General features: G+C 38.2%; 1 protein-coding gene across 26 annotated transcripts in view; it reads left to right on the top strand.

Annotated features, from left to right (window-relative positions):
* The window catches only part of PCM1 (pericentriolar material 1), a 96,347-nt gene that overhangs the window by 47,429 nt on the left and 35,239 nt on the right, over positions 1 to 13,679 (top strand). For 20 of the 26 annotated variants that reach the window (XM_059685580.1, XM_059685588.1, XM_059685587.1 and 17 more), the window contains 6 exons: positions 123 to 342; positions 448 to 593; positions 1,337 to 1,527; positions 2,541 to 2,712; positions 4,683 to 5,038; positions 12,591 to 12,755. In XM_059685580.1, coding sequence (XP_059541563.1) covers positions 123 to 342; positions 448 to 593; positions 1,337 to 1,527; positions 2,541 to 2,712; positions 4,683 to 5,038; positions 12,591 to 12,755 — 1,250 coding nt within the window. The remainder of the gene's footprint in view (positions 1 to 122; positions 343 to 447; positions 594 to 1,336; positions 1,528 to 2,540; positions 2,713 to 4,682; positions 5,039 to 12,590; positions 12,756 to 13,679) is intronic. The other 6 variants (XM_059685594.1, XM_059685595.1, XM_059685605.1 and 3 more) reach the window with 1 other exon arrangement.

Consider the following 13,679-nt stretch of genomic DNA (forward strand, 5'->3'; position numbering starts at 1 on the left):
TTATTTTTCATGCTTTTTGAGTTTTTCATCTTAAAAAGAGAATACTGGCCTGTGGTTTGTTGCCAGATTTTAAAAGCCAAATAATTATATATGATGACCTAATGCTTTAAATCTTGTATTAGATGGAAGAATAATCGCCGTTACCCAGAAGATGGAAATTGTCGTCCATTAGCCAAGACAAGACAACAGAATATCAGTATGCAGCGTCAGGAAAACCTTCGGTGGGTGTCAGAACTCTCGTATGTAGAAGAGAAAGAACAATGGCAAGAACAAATTAATCAGCTAAAGAAACAACTTGATTTCAGTGTCAGTATTTGTCAGACTTTGATGCAAGACCAGCAGGTAAAGTTCACTATGAAAGTAAACATTTTTTATCTTGTTTTTGAAGCAGTCCACATTTTTCTCAAGTCATCAGTAAAATATTACAAAATATTTTCCTTTCCATAGGCTCTATCTTGTCTGCTCCAAACTCTTCTCACCGGTCCCTACAGTGTTATGCCCAGCAACGTTGCATCTCCTCAGGTGCACCTTATAATGCACCAGTTGAACCAGTGCTACACTCAGCTAACATGGCAACAGAATAATGTACAAAGGTAATTAGTTTCTTGGAAATAGTGAAACTCCATAGTAAGTGCTAAAACTGCCCTAACCAGTTTGGCTCAGTGGATAGAGCGTTGGCCTGTGGACTGAAAAGTCCCAGGTTCGATTCCGGTCAAGGGCATGTACCTTAGTTGCGGGCACATCCCTAGTAGGGAGTGTGCAGGAGGCAGCTGAATCGATGTTTCTTTCTCATCGATGTTTCTAACTATCCTTGTCCCTTCCTCTCTATAAAATATCAATAAAATGTATTTAAAAAAATAAAAATAAAAGTGCAGTGCTAAAACTGAGCAAAGATATTGCAGTTATCTTCTGGGACAAAGGGTATGAGACAAATTATATATGCAAATATTCTCTGTCACCTGAGAATTTTATAAGCAGCGATTTGTCCAATATTCCCCTTCAATATTGTGGACTTGTCTTTAAAATTTTATACACTTAACATTAGGTGAATTATATGGTGTGTAACATACCTCAATAAAACAGCAGACAAGACAAGAAAAAGAGTTTCTTACAGTTATACCTACTATCTAATAGAAGTGGTAAGTGCAGTTTTTGATCCTAAGGCTAAGTTTATTGAATTAAGCCTGCAGGACAAGCAAATATTTGTTGTCGTGAATATCAGAGCAGTCAGTCTGATTTGCATGAATCACTTCTTACACATATCTTTTCTGAATGTACTGTAAGTAGATGTTAATATAACTGATTTTTAAGTTACCAACTTCTTAAATTTTTATAGGTTGAAACAAATGCTGAATGAACTTATGCACCAACAAAATCAGCATCCAGAAAAACCTGGAAACAAGAAAAGGGGCAGTAGTGCACCACACCCTCCTTCTCCCAGTTTATTTTGTCCTTTCAGCTTTCCAACACAGCCTGTAAATCTGTTTAACCTACCTGGGTTTACTAATTTTTCATCATTTGCACCAGGTAAGTGACTGAAAACCTAAAGGAAAAATAAGTAAGAACAAAAGCGTTTTAGAGTATTGTTTGTCTATTGCATGGATATTTATTAGTCTCTTTTGGATTTGGTAGGATATGCTTGCAAAGAAAGTTAGAAACTCCTTTCTACTTTGATTTTTATAGTGAAAATTTAAGTTTAATATGGTTGCTAATGGAATTAAGTAAACAATTATGAATTATTGCTGTTTTATATCTTTGATTATTTAATGACTGTTAAGGAGAAAGGGAATTGATATATCCAGTGGCTACTGTACGTCAGGCACTGTGTAAAACATAGAGTAAAGATGAATAACATGTTCTTGTAGAGGAGCTTCATGTCTCGCCAGGGAGATACACTGCTAGACTAAAGGTGAGTGCTTAGTTTAGGCTTACATTTAATTTTATTTAGCTTGGGCTTCTATTCAGACTTTTTTTCTGCACACATTATGTGCCAGACACTATATAAATGACTGGGATTCAAAGATGATTAAGACTAATGCTTTAAATTTAATGTCTAATGAGGAAGCTAAGAATGTTAATTAATGCCTAGTGCAGTACCACAGATACAAATGAGGTGAGTGACCTATTCTTTCTTGGGGCAAGAGATCATCAGGAAATGCATTTTTTCCAGAAAAATGTTATTTAAACTCTAAAAAATGAATAGAAGTTATTTCCAGGGAGTAAAAGGGAAAGAAAAGGCTTTCTAATCAATGGAACCACTTAGAGTTACAAAGATTACATCTATTTTATAGTGTTGTTTTAAGCATTGAATGAAATAACATGCAGAGTGCCTGCAGTAGACTCTGACACATTGTTATCACTAATGCTGAAACAGAGTGGGCTGAGCTATAAACTATGATTTAATAAATGACTTAGTTTATTTTAATTAACAATTTCTTGTTTTGGTAAATCTGAATGGCACATTTAATTAAAACTGTCTTATGTCATATTAAGGCTAAAGGTACTTTATTGTCATCTTACTTATTGCTTTTATTTACTAGGTATGAATTTCAGCCCTTTATTTTCTTCTAATTGTGGAGATTTTTCTCAGAATATTTCTACACCCACTGAACAACAGCAACCATTAGCCCAGAATTCTTCAGGGAAAACAGAATACATGGCCTTTCCAAAACCTTTTGAAAGCAATTCTTCTATTGGAGCAGAAAAACAAAGGTAACTCAATTGTAAACATAAGTCATTATGTTTAATAGATCACATTATTATCATATTTTATTACATCTAATTTGAAAACACAATTAGGGAGTATGTTTGTGATTGTTTGGCCTGGCAGTGTAGGGATTATGAAACTTTGACATCTCTCCAGATGTCTCTCAGGCATATACCTGCACTGGTACAAGAGCAGTTCAGAGTTTTGATCAGGGTATCCTATGAGATTCATTTTGAAAAGATAAGACCTTACCCATACAGTGTCTTTTGGGCTTGATTTGATATCTGTCTAAGTTCACAGATTTCAGTAAAAACTAATACTAATTAGTAGAGGATAGTTGTAAAGTGATGGCATTTTTTTTTTTGATTCAGAACTCCTGATAAGAATGAGTTCCTAAGGCCTATCCAAATGTAATGTTGAGTACTGTTTTATTATAGAGACAACTTTAGACAAGAAAGTTGTAGTGATATATGGTATCACTTCAACTAGGAGTGCTATGATTGACCTCTCTGACTTTGCTTTTATTAGCGGTACTAACCATTTTTTTCTATTAAATCTCATGGTGCTTTGTAAAAGAGTCTAACAGTGTTTAGTGTACAGTTGTCTTTCAGAAATAATGGCTTAGTGAATCTCCGTAATAAGCAATAAACATTTTTTCAAAGCTTTAGTAAATAGCCTACCTTCTGTAAAGTTCCTACTTTCTGTAAAGTTCCTACTTCATTATTATCCATATTTTACTATATAATTGGTAGTAAAAAAGCATGACTATGGCTATCTAATATTGTTTTAGATATTTGCCCTACCTCAGATTATACCTAATCTCCTCCCCAAAATCTCAACTAGTATAGGTTCCCTGAATTGAATGGCTGGAAATAAGAGGTCAGGTGGAACATTATAATCTTGAGCTAGGGTTAGAAAACTTTTCCTATGAAGGACTAGGTAGTAAGTATTACTGTGCCTTTCGTACCCATTCATCTCTGCCATTTTTGCACAAAAGCAGCCATAACAATATGTAAACAGTTGAGTGGCTGTGTTCCAACAACACTTTATGGGCACTGAAACGTAAATTTCATATACTAGTAATTGTCACAAGCTTGACTCCTTTGATTTTAATTTTTAACCGAGTATGATTTTATTTTTTCAACTATAAACATCATATTAGCTCTCAGGCCATACAAAAAAACAGCAGGCTCAATTTGGCCTGGAAACTAGGTTGTCTACCTTCTGTAAGTAAATCGGTGTCTCCCAAATTACGCTTTTAGATGGAACCCTGTTGTTCATGTCAGGTTCTGTGATAAAAGGTTTTGGACATCTCACTGTGTTCCCTTTTAAGACATTTTATAAAGTACTTTGGCGTATTAAAAATTCTGAGGAATCCTGTAGACCTGTTCAACTTTGTTTTGACTCTTTTTTTCAAATTAGATGACCAGTGAGTACCTATTAAAATATTAAGGATGCCAGTGTTCAGCAGGTAAAATTTGAAAATGACACTGGACCAATAGAACTAAACTAAACTATACTTGATGTGTGGAGAAAGAAATTACTAGTTGCATGGCCATTATTTTTATCAAATTCTGGTTCTAGTTGAACTACTGTGACACAGATCCATGTATGTTTCATACCCGCTGCTTCAGCTCTTTCTCAGCTCTTCCTCCACGTTTTTTGTGTTTTCCTTATATATCCCATTCTTTCTTGGTTTTTCTTTCGTAGTCTTTTCTGTTATGAATGCTAGATCTTTGGTTTGGGACTTTTGCCAGTGAGAAGTGTTTAATATTAAAGTTAGGTAATTTAGAACACTAGCCTGTAACATATTTACATATTTAATGCATATTTTGTGAAAATATTTTTACAGTCTTTTGATGATTTTATTTGCTGAAATCTAGTAAACTATAAGTTAAGTACTATATCTGAAGTTTTTGATAAACATAGAAATCTGTCATTGTAACCTCTAAAAGCTTATTTTCATTGGTGTAAGGAATCAAAAGCAGGCCACAGAGGAGGTGGAAAACAGTAGGACACCATGGTTATATGATCAAGAAGGTGAAGTTGAAAAACCATTCAAGACTGGATTTGCAGTGTCTGTAGAGAAAACTACAAATAGTAATCGCAGAGATCAATTAGATACCAGCACGAGAAGACGCCAGTTTGATGAAGAATCCTTAGAAAGCTTTAGCAGCATGCCTGATCCCGTAGATCCAACCACAGTAACGAAAACGTTTAAGGCAAGAAAAGCATCTGCACAGGCCAGCCTGGCATCTAAAGACAAAACTCCCAAGTCAAAGAGTAAGAAGAGGCATTCTGCTCAGCAGAAAAGCAGAATTAAGAATAGTGGTAAATATTTAAATTTGTTGAATATTGTTCAGTGTGAATGTTAGTAACTTTATTCTGGCATATTTAATTTCAGTATGGTTAGATAGGTGGGCACTGTTCTAGATATAAACATTGCATTTCTTCTTTTTTTGCTTCTTATATATCTTATATATGTGGTTACTGTGAACTCAGAAGATTTTTTTCCAAATCTTGTAGGTTACTTAAAAGTTGCTAAAGTCCAAGTTTTACTATTATATTTTAATATTACATCTTGTCCTACATTCAGCACTTAGTCATGCTTCTGGTTAGGTCCTTGATTTGATTTATTTAAAGAAATGTGGGCCTCTCACTACATTGCAATCTTTGAATACCATATGAAACTGCTTTTAAAACAAGTCTGCTCTTAGCCTTCCTGAACCTTAGTTAATAAGGTTTAACATTAACCTATATTTTATTGAATCTTGCTATCAAATATCACATAAACGTTCTCTTTATAGTGTTAACTACATGCCACTTTAAATTTTTTTTCTGTGATTTTAAACATTTTTCTATGATTTTTAAATAATTTAATGAAAGTTACACTAGGTCTGGGGAGGGACCTGAAAGTCTGCGTTCCTAATGAGCTCCCATGTATTGCCAGTAGTGGTCTGTGGAGTACACGTTGAGTATCAGGGTCTTACAGGATCCGTAGTAAACATGTGGCCATATCTGCCTAGCCCTGGAAATACTGGTGTGTGTGTATTTTCGCTCGAAACCCCTTTATTCTGAGGAATTATGCTTTTTATATATGCAATGCAGCTTTTTTACTTCAAGGCAAAGATTAACATTCTGATCTACATGCTCTCTTTTCTCATATTTAAGTATAAAAATACCTGCCAAAACATGTGTTCACATTTGATCAAGACCCATTTGTAAGACACCCTCACAAAAATAAAAGACTTAATAGCATAACCAAACTAACATGTAATAAAATCAAGTGAGTCAGCTAAATTCTTGGTATTCAAACTGTGAGTTATGGAGAGCAGATGGCATCACTAGAAGCTTATTACAAATGCAGACTCTTGGCTCCTCTTGATACCAACTGAATGGGTATGCATTGTTTTCCAGTGTGCATTTTAGCAAGATTTGGATGTCTTAATATGTATAGATATATATAAAATCTGAGAAACACTGAGCTAGACTGTAATTTATGTTGTTTTTGTTCTCTTGATGGCACAGGAATAACATGATCTCTTAGAAAAAAGAATGTTTACTCTGTTGTAAAGGAAGTGGTAAGGGAGATGAAGTGAATGGAGAGAAGATTGGAAAGCATTCCAAACAAAGTATAGAGTCAGAACAAAGCTGGAAGAAGAAATGAGAGGAACTGGGGTAGGACTAGGAGATAACAGATAGACCAGTGTACTGGGACTTGGTTGCTGTCTTGAGAGATGTAGTACAGACAGTTGTGCTGTCGCAGATTTACTAGACTGAACTATGTGGGTATTTTTTGTGTGTGTGTGTGTGTTTTTAATATATTTTATTGATTTTTTACAGAGAGGAAGGGAGAGAGATAGAGAGTTAGAAACATCAATCAGCTGCCTCCTGCACATCTCCTACTGAGGATGTGCCCGCAACCTAGGTACATGCCCTTGACCCGAATCGAACCTGGGACCTTTCAGTCCGCAGGCCGACGCTCTAGCCACTGAGCCAAACCGGTTTCGGCTGGATGTTTTTTTTTGCAAATGTTGACAGTCTTACAGAAGTGGCATGCTAAATCTTTGTTTAACTTTGTCTCCTGTGATGGTAATTTATTTTAATCTTTACAAACTCTGTATATGTAAAGATGCATGTTACTGTATGTGAAATAAGATTTTACAAATTATGTGATGATTATCTTTTAAACTTCATTCACATTCACACTTACTGAGTTGAACATGATTTCTTGCCTTGCTGGATGTTAACAAACCTATCATTTGGTTGCCAGACCCATAATTTGGTTATAGTCCACCAGGTCCATTTCCTCTTTTGATATGATTAGAGAGAATAGGAGCATATATTTTAGATATTCCTCATTTTTTTTCTTGGAATTTTGGGTAGAATTGTTAATGTGGTGATTTATGGGTTCTGTCCATACCTGAATCTTTTCATTTCTTCCCTTCTCCCCCTCCTATGACTCATTAATGAAGATTGAGATGAAATAGATGTTAAGCATTAGGCGCGGACTGTAAAGAAACAGCCCTTTTTAGATTCAGAGAATTTATTACTTATATAAATAGAGAAAGGAGAAGTAGCTAAAGGTGCCAGCTCCCTATGTCATTTATTCCACACACCATAAGGGCAACACTTGAAACAAAAAGGGCTAGATGACAAGTATAACATACATGAGTGGTAGACACCTATTGGTGAGGAGCCAAGGCTTATGCTGTAGCTAAAGCCACTCTGTAGAATGGAATTGAGCCCGTGGGGTAGCAGAAAGGTGGCATGTCATCAGAATCAGGGAGAAGAAGGAAAACGCTCAGCAGTTTTCCAGGGAAAGGGGAAGGCGAGTGAAAATGGCTACATAGCAGCTTCTCACAAGCCTCCTGTGTTCTTGTGTTCCATGTTCCAAGAGGATTATTATAAGGCCTTCTGTCAAGGCTTAGAGTCAGCTGCAGTTCAGTACTTTCCTGTGTGGCTTTTGTGGATACATGCGGAGTCCCAGGGGTGCCATGGCTGAGCTGTTTACCTACAGTGGACACAACTAGAAGTACTGTTTCTTCTAGCTATGTCAGCCACTCATGCTGAGAAAAATAGAGTGAGTGTAAGGAAGGAGTGATGAAGTGGGATAGGGGTAACACCTTTACAGTAATGAATGTCATGTGTTGTTATTCTGGCTGACTTAGCCAGTGTTATTCTGAAGTATTATTAACTTCCATTAAGTCTCCTGTTATCCCTGGAGGATTACTATCAAAGTACCCAAGAGAGAAATAATTCAGTTGCCGGGGTCCAGCCCCAGCAGGTCCAGGGGTCCCCAAAGGCATGGACGGAGTCGGCGAAGAAGGAATGACACGGAGATAGGGTTCAGTTGATCAGCAGCCTAGCCAGGATCTCTAGCCCGGATCTCCAGCGAGGTTCTGTAGCCATGTTCCCTCGCTAGGTTCTCCAGCCAGGTTCTGTCCAGGCTCTCCAGTCAGGTTCAGTGTCCAGGTTTCAGTCAGGTTCTCCTGCCAATCTCTGTAGTCAGGTTCAGTCCAGGATCCCTTGCCATGTTCTCCCGCTAGGCTCTGTCTCTAGGCTCCGAGGCCAGTCCCGGTCCAGGATCCTCTGGCATGCTCTCGCCAGCGAAGTTCTTCTGTCTCTAGGCTCCGTGTAGATTCTGTCTTCTTGATTCTGTTCTAAGTTCTGAGTGTTTCTGTCTTGTTACAACTGTATTTATACCAGTTGATTCAATCCTATCAATCTCTATTACAAAGGTTAGGGCGTTTCTTATCTCCATTCCAGGGAGAAAAGATTATGTAGTTTAAGCAAGATTGTTTGTAGTTAAAGGGATTAATTACCCGCCTGGCACTTAGTTGAGGGGTTTTATTCCCTCCCTAACTTCAGGGGAAAATCCCTACCTGGGGATTCAACCTTTCTCGGAGAGGTGGCTTTGGTTAAAACACAGCGCCAAGAAGGTGAGCAAATATATTAAGAACCGTATGCCATATATGCCAGGTCCCTTGAAACAGCAAGGATGGACCGGCTCCCGGCAAATTCCCCCTTTTTTATTTTTTAAAAGCAAGCATTAAAAAGAAAAACCTGAAACGCTCTCTTGTATCCATTTTAAGAGTAGGATTGGCGCTTTCTGCTATTACCTGAGTCCTGATCTATCATCCCAGGGAGAGCTTGCCAATCCTGCACTTTCCCAGGGTAGAAAGGCTGCAGTGGGGATAAGGATAAGGCTCCTTGGGCCTACCTTCTCCCATGCCTCTACATTTACCTTTCTGGCACCTTTCCTTCCTCAGAAAAGCATGGACATACTTCTTGTATAAAACGTTCTGTCTGACTGGGAGTAACCTTAATTCCTCTGCTAGCAAGCATATATGTTAAAAGATCAATACAGAGTCTTTTTTCTTTAGACTCAGTATGGCACATCTTCTTAATCTAAAGATCAATACAGAGTCTTCTTTCTTTGGACTCAGTATGGCACATCTTCTCAATCTAAGAATCAATACAGAGTCTTTTTTCTTTGGACCCAGTATGGCACATCTTCTCAATCTAAGTTCTGTACTATCCACCTTCTTACCCTACTTATCCTCTATAGGGGGGTCTGTAGCACCCTGGTGGAGTCCTATCCGTCCCGAGTGTGGGGTTCTCAATGGGGGGGCTTACCTAAGGGAATCCTGTTCCAGGGGTTCCCAAAGGTGTGGACGGAGTCGGCGAAGACTATCCACCCTCTTCCTACGGTGGAGTCTGATCTATCCCGAGTGTGGGGTTCTCAATGAGGGGGGGCTTACCTAAGGGAATCCTGTTCCAGGGGTTCCCAAAGGTGTGGACGGAGTCGGCGAAGACTATCCACCCTCTTCCTACGGTGGAGTCTGATCTATCCCGAGTGTGGGGTTCTCAATGAGGGGGGGCTTACCTAAGGGAATCCTGTTCCAGGGGTTCCCAAAGGTGTGGACGGAGTCGGCGAAGACTATCCACCCTCTTCCTACGGTGGAATCCTATCCGTCCCGAGTGTGGGGCGCTTACCTAGGGGTCCCTGTTCGGGCGCCATATGCCGGGGTCCAGCCCCAGCAGGTCCAGGGGTCCCCAAAGGCATGGACGGAGTCGGCGAAGAAGGAATGACACGGAGATAGGGTTCAGTTGATCAGCAGCCTAGCCAGGATCTCTAGCCCGGATCTCCAGCGAGGTTCTGTAGCCATGTTCCCTCGCTAGGTTCTCCAGCCAGGTTCTGTCCAGGCTCTCCAGTCAGGTTCAGTGTCCAGGTTTCAGTCAGGTTCTCCTGCCAATCTCTGTAGTCAGGTTCAGTCCAGGATCCCTTGCCATGTTCTCCCGCTAGGCTCTGTCTCTAGGCTCCGAGGCCAGTCCCGGTCCAGGATCCTCTGGCATGCTCTCGCCAGCGAAGTTCTTCTGTCTCTAGGCTCCGTGTAGATTCTGTCTTCTTGATTCTGTTCTAAGTTCTGAGTGTTTCTGTCTTGTTACAACTGTATTTATACCAGTTGATTCAATCCTATCAATCTCTATTACAAAGGTTAGGGCGTTTCTTATCTCCATTCCAGGGAGAAAAGATTATGTAGTTTAAGCAAGATTGTTTGTAGTTAAAGGGATTAATTACCCGCCTGGCACTTAGTTGAGGGGTTTTATTCCCTCCCTAACTTCAGGGGAAAATCCCTACCTGGGGATTCAACCTTTCTCGGAGAGGTGGCTTTGGTTAAAACACAGCGCCAAGAAGGTGAGCAAATATATTAAGAACCGTATGCCATATATGCCAGGTCCCTTGAAACAGCAAGGATGGACCGGCTCCCGGCATTCAGTCACACTAGTATCTTACCTTTGGAAATCTAGCCCTTGATGTTTTTCATTTGGGACTCAGAACACCATAGTTGTGTGTGTGTAATCTTTTTATAGCATTTTAATTATAGCTATTTAATTTTTAGTTGCAGCTGTTTTGGAAGGTGAATTTATCTTTGAAGTGCCTACTGGGGCTACCCAAAGAGAATTTTGTGTAGCCACATAATGTATATTTTAATTTTCTATTAGAATTCATTCAGCACTTTTTAATTCAGTAACAGTAGTTAGAAGCTTAATTTCATAAATGTTGTGAAGGTCAGACATAACCAAGAGAGCTCTTTTTCCTGTAAGTTTTGAACAGAATGAATGAGCATGGCTAGACTTTATTCAGAGAGACCAATGAAGAAACCAGGAACCTAAATATAAATCCTAACTAGAAAAATGGCTTTAGAAATAGAAAGGGAAGGCTGACTCCAGATAGGATATCACAGAGAATAAATTAACTATATATTGGGGACTTGTTATTAGCAGAGCAGCTGCTGTGAGCGGGGGGGGGGGGGGGGGGGGGGCTGTAAGCAGCAAGGCTTTATTTAGGGTCTGCTGGCTCTTTGAGAGTATATCTAGGGCAAAGATCAAAATTCTATGGTTCTTGGGAAACATTTGGTTGAGGAGATCCATGCAACTCTTTCTGTTGTTGAAAACTCCCTATGCTGTAATTTACATCTCTGTGACTATTCTGTAACTACCAATTCATTCATATTTCTTAATCCCTTCACCCTTTTCACCCAGCTTCCTCACCACCCTCCCCCACTCTGGCAATGGTTCTCTGTATCTGAGTCTATTTCTGAGAACCCAAGAGATACTGAAGTTATAAAATAGCTCCTAAAGTTATAAAATAATTTTCTCTATTATAGTAATACCCAGTAGAAATGGAAGTGGGAGGAAATATTCTTATTTTAGTATCCAAAACTACTGGGGGAAATTTTTCTTAGGAGTAAATTTAACAAGGGAAGTCCTAGTTCTGTAAAATTTTATAAAATATTTTTGAAGAACACGAAACAAGAATGAACAAATGAAAAAACACAACCATGCTCTTAGATGAGAATAGATAAGCTATTAAATATTACTTTTCAAATTAATAAATGCTTTCAATGTGATTCTATTTTGAATCCCCAAAGATTGTTTTTGAAATTTGGGGGAAAATTTTTACTGCTTATCTAGAAGGATAAATGTCCAAGAATAGCCAAGGAAAACTAGGAAGGACTTGCCTTACCAGTTGTTAAAACACATTGTAAAACTTTTGTGGCTAAAAGAATGAAAATGGCATTGGAATAGATAAGTTAAACAGAAAACCCAGGAATAAAACCCAGTAAATATGGAGATTTAATATGTTAACCAAGGTTACATTTTATTTTTAAAAAATATTTTTTGTTAATAGTATTACAGATATCTCCCATTTTCCCCCTCTTCCCCCCGCCCCCCCCCCCCCCCTCCCAGGGTCTTCACTATCCTATTGCAAGGTTAAAATTTAAATTTAATTCATTGGGCAAAGGGATATGTATAACCAACTATTCATGTGGAACAAAATAAAGTTGAATTCCTACCTTGTGCCATATACCAAAATAAATGTAAAAAAAATATTTAGAAGGAAAATTTAGTAGAATATATGTATAACCTATGGGTGGGCAAGACTTTTTAGACGAAGTCATTACATAAAAGGTATAGTAAGAAGGCAGGCATATTTGACTATTTAGTGCCCATTATTCTTCTCTGTGTTGGATATTTTGTATAGATTGTATATAATATTTTTTCTTGTATTTCCTAATACTGAAAAGTTGTTAGCTTGGAGTCTAGTAGAGAATTTGGGTCATATTAGATATGCTCATTAAGATGGGTATCAAAGGACAATGAGTGATAGGATATATTACTGTTACCCCATGCTTCCAAAGACTGTTACAAAGGTATCTCCAAGATATTTTATATACTCTTTCATATTCTGTTTATACCAGGCCTTCACAGCATGCTCAGTTGAGTTACCTGTACTATTTCACTATGCAAATCAGTTTCCCTTTCAGTTTGAATTAGTTACAACTGATAACAATTGTTACTTTTTTTACTTAAGGGTATGAAAGTGCCAGTATGTCTAGCACATGCGAACCTTGCAAAAATAGGAACAGACATTCAGCCCAGACTGAAGAGCCTGTTCAAGCAAAAGTATCCAGCAGAAAGAGTCATGAGCAGTTGGAAAAAATAATAAAATGTTGTAGGTCTGCAGAAATATCTTCAGGTATGTTCTTTTTTGGTTTGCTTTAATTTAAGGACTTCTTCATCTTACATTTGAAAAGCTATACTAAAACAAGTCTTGAAAATTGGTCTGTTACACTTTTCTATCTACAAGGTTTTATGTAGAGATTACAGTACACATTTCTTTATGTCAAGAAATGTAAACCGCAACTTTTTTGTATTGTTATGATATTAGCTTTTGACTTATTTTTCTAAACAGAAAAGTATAGTTAACATTAACTTGGCAATCCTAATTGGAATTCTGAAAATCTTACCTGAATAAGAATTCGGAGATACAATCATGTAATTTTCCTGCTTCAAACCATGCCTGCAGGAGGAAGTCCATACGCCATAATGTCACGTATCTGCCAGCAGAGATGCCTTCCTGCCTCTCCAGTCTCATTTCCCATCACCTTCTGCCTTAAACCTACTCTTCTCGTGGCACAGAACTGAAATGTTCCCATAGCTGTCATGTTACCTCAGCATGTTTTTTCTGTCTCAAGTCCTTTTTGCTCTTTGTGAGAGCCCTTTCCTCTGCTGGCCTCTTAAATAAAATCTTAGTTCTGTAACTCTGAACTTGCATCCAAATGCAAGCTGGGATAGGTTTCCCTTCTTTGTTTTTGTTGTAGCCTGTGTAAACCTCTTTTGTTGCCTGTATCACATTATCTGGTATATACCTGTTTAAGTGTCTGTATCGCCTTTTTGAGTCCCTTGGCAACAGATACTGCCTTTTCATATTTGTTAAAAGTTAGTGTGATCCCTGACACATGGTTGTCACTCAGTAAGTGTTTATTGGATGAATGGAGTCATATGTATTTGCCACCGTTTTAGTTTAAATAAGCACTAGTACTTTCATAATCTATAGAGAATAAGTACATCTCAAAGAAATGTGGAGAGGAAGGGAGGTAGTAAATATAGACTGTCAGTT

The sequence above is a fragment of the Myotis daubentonii genome, chromosome 2 (genome assembly GCF_963259705.1).
Source record: "Myotis daubentonii chromosome 2, mMyoDau2.1, whole genome shotgun sequence".
NCBI classification, from domain to species: domain Eukaryota; kingdom Metazoa; phylum Chordata; class Mammalia; order Chiroptera; family Vespertilionidae; genus Myotis; species Myotis daubentonii.